At 37.8% G+C, this 11,685-nt stretch overlaps 1 protein-coding gene across 1 annotated transcript; it reads right to left on the minus strand.

Annotated features, from left to right (window-relative positions):
• Positions 1–1,841: 1,841 nt before the first annotated feature.
• On the minus strand, positions 1,842–11,614 carry LOC113574185. Its single transcript, XM_027004930.2, has 2 exons — positions 11,475–11,614; positions 1,842–7,415 (listed from the first exon to the last, which is right to left on the minus strand). Exon 2 carries the CDS (start codon positions 7,410–7,412, stop codon positions 4,182–4,184), a length of 3,231 nt encoding a protein of 1,076 aa, XP_026860731.2. The 5' UTR covers positions 7,413–7,415; positions 11,475–11,614; the 3' UTR covers positions 1,842–4,181.
• Positions 11,615–11,685: the final 71 nt, after the last annotated feature.

The following is an 11,685-nucleotide window of genomic DNA, read 5'->3' on the forward strand; positions in this document are numbered from 1 at the left end:
AACAGCATTAGGTACAGGTGATCACAACGTGTTTAATTAGCAATTTTCAGCAGAAGTATATTTGAAGAAGTAGAAAAAAATCTCCATGGGCTGCATTGACAATATTATCAGTACTGTAATGCACATGCTGTGAATTATTGTTTTCCATCCCTTTGAGGGCATTGGTAATTAGCAGGCCAGGGTAGGTATTGTATCTCAGCTGGCTTCTCTGCAGTGTAATAGCACTGTTGAAGTGGCTTAATTGCCGTTCTTAGGACCCAGGCCCTGCACTGATGAGCACTCAGTGATTTAATTCTGCTAACATCCTGTCTTGCTGGCTTTTGGCGTGCTAAGAGCCTGAGGCTCAAGAAGAGCCTGAATGAAATATAGTGGTTATCTGCAATATGCAAACAAACAAACAAACAAACAAACAAACAAACAAACAAACACACACAAACACACACACACACACACACACACACAACAATAGGTACAGTGTACTGTGAAATGCATGTGCACATACTTCCATAAATGTGTTCAGTGCCCATGGACATATTCCAGCACTCACAAACACAGACATTAAGTTGTATATATTGACGCACACACACACACACACACACACACACACACACACACACACACACACACACACACACACACAATAAAGTATTCGTGAAACTTGTCATTCTTGTTATTCTTAGCCAACAACAATATATGCCACTTCTCAGCCTTTACTCAGCAACTGTGCGACTTGGCAGTGTTGCTGATACTGAGTGGACATGGAGGGATGACCTGTACTAGCCATGCTTTGAGTACTAAAGGGGTGGCCATCTTGGTTAGTTTAAAACTAAGGTTATAATCCACCCGTGACATCACTAGTCTCTTATAACATAGACTCAGTCTCCTTGCTGTGAAATTCTTGGAAGCAGTTCTGTGTTTTGAACATTGTGTTTTGATGCTGAATAAAGACAAACTCTGTAATATTAGAACAATATTGCAATCCTGCTCCTTAATTTGTTACAAAGCTGACAGGATTTCTATCACACTGAAATATATGGTCAGACATTTAGATTTATTGTCAGTATATATATCAAATATCAAACAAATTTGAATGTTCTGAAGAGAGAGAAGGACAGATCAGTGTCATCTGAAAAGATAATTTTTGATAATACATTATCAATGAATAATGTGTTAAATAGACCTACACAAAGTTGATGTGACTCAAAATGCTTTAAACATAAGATAATATAGCTTTAAACTTTGGTTCTTCAAAATGATAGAAGTACTTCAAGCTGTAGATCATTCATTGATTTATTTATCTGTTTAATCTATTTATTTATTGTCTGACACTTTTATACCCCATGTCTGTCATGGAAATAAACTGTAGATCACTGGCTAATAATAGTCCACTCTGTCTTGAACGTGCTCCATCTACTGGACCACTCTTGCAATTAAAATATGATAGTGACTACTAAATCTTCCTGCAAATATGCTGTATATACTGCAAAGACAGGCTGTAACCCTGGATGAGAACCTTTTCTGTAAAATTAATCCCTGCTCAAATGATCAATGACAAACATCTATATCTATTATTATCTATATGCATCTATCATCTATACAGCTGAAAAGGAAGGTTAATAATATGGGGATGTTATCATCTCTTCAACAAGACCTTCAAATAACTTAAACCACTCTTTGTACTACTTAACCTAAAACATATTTATAAATTAACAAACATTTTCATTCAGTATTTGAGGAGACTGTGCAGTATTTATACCCCTTATGACAGGATAGACAGAAGACAAAATACAGATGTGTGGATAAGTGGATCTATATATATATATATATATATTTTTTTTTTTTTTAAATTAAAGGTACATAAAGCAGCCATATTAAAGAACTACAGAACTGACATCAACACAATCAGCACTAGAGGAAGGCAAGGAGAAAACATACACTTGAAATAATGAGGACAAGCTGCAACTGCATTTGTTTTCTGCAGGAGGTTCCTCCTCTTTCTTTGTCTCTGTCTCTCCCTTTCCCTCTCTTTGCTTGTTTGTCCCCTTTTCTGTGTTTTTTTTTTCTTTTCTGTCTCTCCTTTTTGTAATAGTGGTAGTTCAGATACTAATGACCTTCATTTAGGCACTTAAGTTTTCCTACAAACTCCATCTTTGGTCAACTGTTTTTTTTTTTATGGTTCCATGGTTGGTGTATGGTTGCAAGCCTTGCTTAGGTAAACAATTCAAACCAGTCTAAACCTATGTCTAAGCACAGTGTTACTAAAGGTTTTGGCGGTAAAGCCAGATTTAAAAAGTAGACAAAAACATTAGGGCAAGACACCATAAGGGACTCGAAGATATCATACAGTGAAGCTAAGGTATAATACTTCACAAATTCAAAGCTAGGACCTCACAAGAAAAGGGAACTCCACAACTTATAAACAGTGACATAAGATTATATTACTCTGAAAGATCTATCTCAACCACAGACTCTTCTTGGCATCTTATCTATATATAACTATCATTTATATCTGTGTGTGTATGTGTGTGTGTTTGTGTGTGCACATGCACAAACTCTTTGTACTGTCCTATGATGTTAAATTTTTTTTCTTGGAAAAATATACGAGTTTTTGTTACTAACGTTAAAAAATGTATATTTGCACCTCGGGCACTCCTGATAAGATGAAATTTCCACACTCTAATGTCCATTAGAGAAACATAGTGTTCTCCCATGCCTTAGTTCCTTTGAGCCTAAATATGCATTGTATGGTGAATAAAAGCAGAGCTGCATATTACTCAGTCCATAAAGTTGACTTTGTGCATCACAGATACACAAATGATACCTACACAATTCATTAAGAGCTTTTTTTTTTCTCCCTCATTGCAGTCAATGTGTACTTTTGCAAGTTCATTAGACTCCAGTATGACTCAAGTCTTCATGTGGTGAAATTTGGCAGTAAGATTTTCGGTGACAACACTTCTCAGTTCTCTCACGCCTATGCGTGCAATGGTCTTTGACAACTATCCAAAAAACATAATTCACATTCTGGACACACAAACAAAACATTTACAGCCAACAAGGATAAAAGGCCGAATGGAAGAGATACAGACATTTCACTTCATATAAATTTCACTCTGGTTTACATCTGAGATCAATCATGCAGCTGGTAAGAATCGCCATAGAGCTGAGCCATGAGTCATTGACTTCCTAGGCTTGCCCCTAAAAATGTACGATGGGAATAAATTGAATACATCTCTCATAATTCCCTCTTAATCACGTCATAATATGCTATAAAATTTCTATAGACACCAAGAATGTTTGCAGTTAAAACCAACACCTTGTAAAATACTGTATTTTTGCATTGTAATTCAAGTATAATAATCTGGCTCAGGAATATGGTCCTGGATTTCGTAAAGCAATTTAAGAAATTTACTTGATATTTCAGTCTATAAAAGTTGACTATCAGATGAAAATGTATCTTACAGCATGACTGCATTTTGTGTACGTTTGGCACTGTAGAGCCATGATATGTTTAAAAATTGGCACATTGTAATCTAATTTAGGTGTTTTTCAATGTAATTAATTTTGCACTGTTCTTTCATGATTGTGAATAAGATGACTACAAACAACTAATCAGAAAATATTCATGTTCCTCTGATAAGAGAACAATAGATCTGGCCAGATTAACAATCCTAATTTCATATATTATTTTTATACATTTTACAAGGCTAGGAAAAGAAGGAAAAGAAAATACTCTAGTTAATTATTATTTTCTCCATCTAGCTTCCTGTCTTGCTCACCCTCACTATCTCCCTTTTTCTCCAGCCTCATGTTTCTAGAACATTCCTTTGAATGTGGCACATTCATTACTGGTAGCTGTAGACTCTACTAGTGCAATGGCCTTTAACTGATGTTTTAGTGTATTCGATTTCCACTGATTTTCATCTGTTCTGATTTCAACACAGGCTGTCTATAAGTCCAGGACAGATATGGTACCCTAGATATTCAGAGTGACTCTATTGGCAACCAAAACTACTGTGAATTCCAGATTTACATACAGAATTGTCTTTTTTTCTAAGTTAAAAGCACTCAAATTAGGATTTTGCTCAACTAAGTGCTCATGCTGAGAATTTGTTTTTATTTGTGGTAGCTATTTTAGGTTGCAGGAGGTTGAGGTTCTGCTCACTGGCAGCTATTCAGTGCTAAACCAGTCCAGTCTGCATGTGTATGTGTAGGGGATATGGGTGATATATAAGTGGCGACTGGCCATTGGCAATGTAATAGTTGCCGAAGTTGTGGTCAGCCATATATGGAGCAGGCTGGTAGTAACAGGTAACATTGTTGGTGTTAGGGATGATGTTCTGCTCCCCTAGGACCTTGAGAGCTAGAATGGTAATCATGTTGAGTGTCTGCCGCCTCTCGTGGCCCATCAGACACACGGTGCTCTCATTGACCACCCGCCGCAGTGTCATCAAGTAGTCATACTTGCTCTTCTCTTCACCAATGAAGTGATTGCGCAGATATGACTCAATCTTCCTCTGCTGCTCATTCACGTCTGGAAAGTCAATAAAGAAGCGGGAGCACATGTAACGTTCTAATGTCTTAATTTCTGTTTCACTAGCAGGTTTAAAGTCCCGAACCAGCAGGTTGCTGTACTTGAGCAAGCCACCTCCCCGGATTTCCTCTGGATTGCGTGTTGCAATTAGCCGGTAACGCAAGTGGTCCATGGCCTGCTCAAAATCTCCATACATGCTTTCTGCCACCACTGTAACAGACGGCACCTCTCTGGGACATGGATGAACCTCTTTAGTCTCAGAGTCTGATGGATTTGAACTCTGTGAAGTCTCTACTGAAGTTTCTAACTCTAGTGGAATAGGAGACTGTAGGACTTCAGCTGGTGATATGGAGGGATGTATATCTTGGAGTGATTCTTTAGAAAGTTCTATGATCTGTGGACATCTTTCAGGTGGTTCCAGAGTTTGAAAGGACACTACAGAAGACTCTGATCCCTCAGACAACAATGTGGAAGATTCCAAAACATTTGAGGGTTGTACACAATACTGCTGGTTCTCCGATGAGGAAAAGGGAGGTTCTAGAAGACATGACAATATTTCAGGTGGTTTTAGAAAATCTGTTGGTAACACTGAGAGATCTTGAGCTGGTGGTATTAAAATAGGTGGCTCTAGAAGGTGTGACATTAACACTGAAGATTCTAGAGTCTGAGTACAAGACACAAGTGGTTCCTGAGGCTGCAGGCATGATATGGAGGGCTCAGGAACCTGTGATGAAATAACAGGAAGCACCAAGCCTTGGGTAGTGTTTTCTACTTCCTCTGAATCAGTAATAAGATTTGTAGACAGAGGTGTCAGTGACTTTGAGGAAGAGTCTACTGTCTGAGAGGCAGTATCTGGGGATTTGAAATATTCTAGAGCACACTCAGCAGTTTGAGCAGCAAGATCAGTCTCCTCTTTGGAGGCAGAGTTCAGACTGAGATCAGGGTCATCGTCTATCTGAACTATGGATTGAGAATTTACCTGAATAAGTGGTTTAACTGACTGAGGTGTTGTTTTTGTCACCTTTTCAGGAAAAGATTGTATCACCTTGTTTTGGTCCTTTGGGAAACTAAAAGGTTTGGACAAAGGGCTTAGAATAGAATGATTAGAAGATTCACCAGTCTCTGGCTCTGAGGTCTGTACTTGAGTTTGAACATTTTCTTCTGGAGACAAGGATAGAGAAAGTGTCTTTTTTGAGTGTGTACCATTCTCCTGGGATGCAACACTAAAGGCTGGGGTGGAAATGTCCAATATTCTAAACAGAGTCTCATTGTCATGTGAGGCACTGGCTAATGACTCTAAGCAGTTTGTGGTAAGACTAGGCAATTCAACTTGCATAGGCATTGGTTCATTTGGGTCACCTCCATTAATTGAATGGCTGACAAGCTGACAAGATTGAACTTTTGAGACTTTTGATAAAGATTTTTCTGCTGAGTGTGGTATACATGTAACCTTTTTAGACATTTTCCTGGGAGGTTTTGGTGAGGAATGTTTAAGAACGATCATGTGTGAACTTCGACTTGTTTTTTTGGCAGGAGGTGGTAAAGGGTATTCATTGTTTGTATCTACTGTTGTTTGTGTAATAATGCTGGTAGGAGGAGGAAGAGGCTGGTATGTGCACTGTTCAGTGAGTGTCATAGGTTCGGTTGTTTTTTCTGTAGTCTGCACTGGCTCACATGGAAGGTCTGCATGCTCTGTTTTATGGGCATATTCCACAGGGACTGTCTCTGGAGACAACATGCTTTCAAGCTCTTTAGATTCCTCCATCAGTACATTTGTCTGAGGGTCTGGGAGCTGCGCGTCACTTTCATTGGTGTCTTTATTTTCTTCACTGATCACCTGTTCACTTTCAACATGTAAACCAGTACTGACCCCTTCTGAATTATCTTCCAGCATTTCCTTTTCTTTCTTTTTGCAAACAAAATTATTTTCATTATTCTCAACTGTTTGTTTCATAAGAATGGTTGTGTCAGACTGTTCTGATATTTCTTCAGCAGTTTCAGGCATAGTTATAGATTCACTCAGCTCTTCAGTCTCTTTATGGATCACTTCAAGTGTAGTTTCTTTTGTGGAAGGCTCATATTGGTCCTCTGTCATTTCTATTTCACTGTGGCATGCACATTCACGCAAACTGGGTATGTCTATTGTTTCACCTGTCATATCAATGTCTGTTTTACTGTGGCTTTCTGTACCAGCAGACATGGACTGCTCATGTAATATACCTATCTGAGGGCCAGTGCTTTGAATCTTGAAAACATCCTGTTCTTTCCCTTTGCGTTGTGCAGCTTCCTTTCGCTCAGCCTCAAGGTAGGACTCCAACATAGTGTCCAGGATGATCTGGAAGGAGTCTACGCTGAATTCAAACTGCCGACGCAGAGAGCTGACAAACTTGAGCTCCACATTCTTACCACTATTGTTGGAGAGTGAGATAAGACTCCATCGGTCATGTTCAGTGAAGACTTTGACCATCTTCTGCACATAGGCCTCCTTCATGGTGAGAGCCGTAATTTTATCCTTGTTCACTCCTTGTGGTAGAAAGTCCAGAAGACAACCCAGGACCACTTCTTTTATGATCTGGAAATCTTCCTGTTTAGGAAGTTCCACACCAAAGATAATATCTAAGTCCTTATAACTAGTGCCATTCTCTTTGACTAGTACATGGCTTGCTGTGGAGCCATTGAGACGCACATCCCTCACCTTGATTTTCTTGGAAATCAGCCTATCTCTGACAACATGGATAATATCCTTGGGCTTAATTTCCAGAGTAGGGAAGTTGCCCCTTCCATGAATGGGAATGACTTCTGTAAGAACCTGATCCAGCGTGTCCACTTGCTCCTGTGTTAGATTATGGAATCTCCGGTCATCTTTCACCTCCGTCATGTTCTGCAGGAAGGGAGAAAATAGAGAGATGGGGACAGGGAAAGAGAAAAAAGAGAAAGAAAGAGGGAAAGAGAAATAATTGATGAAAATAGTGTGTGTTACAAAAGGGTTTCTGAAAAAAAAGTTTTGAGTGCTCAAATTAAAGTGTGTGCCACACAGTTATGCTGAACACTCTTTCTGTCCCTTTTGTTTTATAGCATTTTCAGAGTTTTTTGTCTCCAAATGAAATGAAACTCAAATGATGATAAGTGCTGGGATTTTTATTATCCTCTATACATGCAATATCCCAGTGATGATCCAAGCTGAATAATATTTAGCTTTCAGTATCTTCATTAATTGGCTTCAAATCAAAGTCTGTGTAATTATCATATGTGGTGCAACAGCCTCTTTATTTTCATTAGTGCAGATGACTCAAAATATGTTCAAAATCAAACAGAATTCATGGACATATGTTGTGAGAATTTATGCTGCTTGGTTTCACAGTTTAGTTAGCAGTGCTGCAAAAATTATATCTAGAACAATTGATCTTTTTTATCAAAACATAAGAGTAAATTGACAAGGTTATCCCTCTATGCTATGATTTAAATTTCATTTTTTGCACATTTTGACAAAGATGTTTTCTCTGTTCCTGTGTGGGTAAGAAAACGCATTCTTCTTTGTCAGTATCTTCACTAGATGACTCATTCTGTGAGGTAAAGGACTGTATAATGTTTCACAGCCTTTGGGTGGGGAGTCACAACATTTAGTTATAAAGAAAGCTTTGTACATTTTATGATATGAAATAAATTTAACATAGACTTAATCAATTTTATGGAATGGTGGAAAACACCAGAGCAGTGATTTTGGGGTGTCTACTGGGTAGAAATGAACCACATAGAATTATACAAATAATTTTCTATAAACCTTTAAAATAACTCTGTGCCTGACAAAATAAGGCTCCAATATTAGATCAGTAAGCCAGTGCCAGACAGTGACTATTGATTGCCAACAGGGTTCATCTGAATGACTCACAGCCAATGGAATGCATTAATCATCTTAGCGTCATTAAATAATAGATCTATCTATCTATCTATCTATCTATCTATCTATCTATCTATCTATCTATCTATCTATCTATCTATCTATCTATCTATCTATCTATCTATCTTTTTTGAATATAGAATATATAGTTGTATCCTTGTTGTGTCTGTCTATTCTAGTGTGCATGTAGATACAATTATGCATTTAAACAATCATACTGATTTATTAGCATTGTGCAGCTAATACATAGACATACCAATAATTCTGAGTAATTCTTCACTAAGTGAAAGGCTAGTGAATGGCCACAAAATGTGAGGTTTGATGTATGAAAGTTGGGGTAACAAGCAGTTAGTTAATTCAGACAAACAGATCACCCTCATATAGAAAATTGTTTGATAAAATGTATAAACAAGTTTGTGTACTACAGGTGTGGCCACATGGCTAGTGCCTCCCTGAGACCTTGGCACTGCATTTTATGTTTTACTGTATAGCTGCTGAACCATGAGTTTTTCAGTTCTTTGATAGATCATGCAGACCTATCAAAAATGCATAAACAATAGTTGATGCATTTGAGATCACGTACATATTATGCAGAATCTGCTTTTGCAGACTAGTCCTAGATTTTTTTGCTCAAACACAATATGTCTCAATATATATGTTGACGTTTGTAAACAATATGATAGACCCATGCCAATAACTGTTTAGGGGCAGAACCTGGTAGACTTAAACAGCTGCAACAATGCTTTATTCTCACCAAACTTCACTGGCATATATATTACTTTGTGGTAGTCTGCAATCTTTTGAATACATTTGTCAGTAGGGGGCATAATAATGTGCAAATATGTTCATCATGGCAATCACTTATTCAATGGGGTTTAATTTTTACAGATTTGAAAATTGTGACATTTTAAAAATTGTCCAATTTGACAAAATCTTTGGATTAGATTAGAATTGTCTAAATAAAATCCTGATTCTCTTATCCATCTCTATTCTCTATTAAAGCATAAAAATTATAATTGATTAGCCACTGAAATTGACAATCATATTAATCACTTTAAAAATATAAACATCTCTGTTTTTAACGTATGTACTTGTTATTGGTAATAACATGCAGTTTGCATTGTTTTGTTCTGTGTGCCTCACAATTTTGCCAAAAAAAAGTGTTTTTCAATGTATTTTAACTTTACTGCTTTGGTGAGAGGTTTGCAAAAACTACTTTTGTAACTAGTCTTAGGCTTTGATTCATTCATTTGAGTTAATAATAACAACTCTGAAAACACAGAACATCATCAAAGCCTACTGCATTTCAGAAGATTGTCGTTTCTATGAAATATGACTGCTCTTCTCTTTTTTATTTTTAAAAGTCCCTATAGTGGCCCAGAGTGCTTGGACCCACTTGCGTCTGATCTCCAAAATGATATTTTTTACATTAACAAAACTTCTCCTATGATACCTTAAGCAATTAACATAAATGTAACAGCAATTAATTAAATAAGTCTGCTTAGGCACTTGCAGACATTAAAAGGACTTGCAATGAAATTGTTTATGTTAGTCTACTTTAATAGGCTAGCTGAACAACTTGGGCTATGCAAAAAGTCTATATTTCACTGATGTTATGGCTTTGTTTGCATTTCTGGAACATTGTTATACTAGCGGTGACTGTTGTTTTCCCGGTGTTCAACTGAATAAAGATAAGATAATCTGCTTCACTAAACAATAATGAAGTCAATAGGAAGTTTTTCAGGATCTGCATTTCCATTTGCTCCTCTAGGGTCCACAAGACGTGAATAAGAGAACTGAACCATGAGGGGAGGAGACATGACGTATTTAATTATATTATAAGCCAGCTAAGGGCCATGTTGAGCTATGGGTCCCACAGTCATCTTAACAACTTTGCACCTGAATTCCGAATGCCTGTCACTCCTAACTGTTCCTCCACTAAAATCTAAAGGTCTTTGCCATTCTGACGTTTGGTATCTCCTTAAAAAGACAAGAAAATGGCTAATGGTGAATTAGAGTGATGCGGCAGTATGATTTTGTTTTCTTTCTACACCCCTTGCCTCCCCCGCCCCTCTCCCCCTTGCTCTCTCCCGCAAACAAGCCGGTGTGAGTCATAGCTGGAAAAAAAAAAAAAAAAAAAAAAAACTGCACCCAGATGCGCTTTCCCACCTGCCTTCAATTTATCCTTTCAACAAAAGAAGGCATACTTTAAGCAAAATGTTTCATGATTGTTGATCCTTGCGTCACTTAGTGTTGATAAATGATCGCATGCATTTATATCGAAACTTTAGATCGCCTTTTAATACGACCACTACTACAATTAATAATCTACTTGTTTTACATACATTGTAAATTTCCCATTGTTCACAGCTGCTAAATGTAAGCTACTGACTGCGTCTGAAACTTCAGAGCAGTTGTGCACTTCGTGGCTCACTCGCAAAACAACGACGCGGCGAAGACTGCGTCTCTGATTTGACACGCACGCCCTGCACGCGCGTGACAGCCCCCACTTTCAGCAGTACATTAGGCGTATGAATCTGCTTTGATTCATTCGCCAAATTTCGGGTTGAATTTAGACTCTTTGATTCGTGTGCAAGCTCATGTTCAAGCTTGATGGTGATTGAAAAACATCTGTAATAAATATTACTCTTTATCCACTAGCCTATTTGTTATTTCGTGCAGTCAATGTACTATAGGAACGTCAAATTAAGTCCGAAGCCTATTGCAGCACAGATGCTTAAAGGCTAATCTACCGCTTCCTTGCTCCCTTTGTTACGATTGACTAGTGATTCACAGCAAGTCGATATGAATTCGCTACTTGGCCATATGTTTTTAAAACTTCGCCATGAGGACCATGCCTACGATCATAAACAAACTTGTGAGTAAATAATCATATGTGAATGTAGAATATTTTGTATCTGCAATTCTCTGAATCTGCAATTCATTAAGTTCTGGCACTGTTAATAACAAACCGAATCCATTCTACTCAAAATGAGGGGTCTCTAAAACTCATGCTGAAATGATGGAAATTCCTCAACTCACCTTAGATGACAATAAAAACGGAACCTTGATCGTCTGTGTTGAATTCCAGAACGTAGAATCCAATAATGATTGGGTCACTGGGTCTGCTTGTTGGGGTTCATTTGGTTGATTTCCGAAGTGAAGCAGTGCGCAGTGTACGGTCGCTGTCCAGGCTGAGCGTGGTTCTGAAACGAAACTCTTAAATATATCTCACTGTTTTCTCCCCCAGAGC

This window comes from Electrophorus electricus, chromosome 12 (genome assembly GCF_013358815.1).
Source record: "Electrophorus electricus isolate fEleEle1 chromosome 12, fEleEle1.pri, whole genome shotgun sequence".
NCBI lineage: Eukaryota > Metazoa > Chordata > Actinopteri > Gymnotiformes > Gymnotidae > Electrophorus > Electrophorus electricus.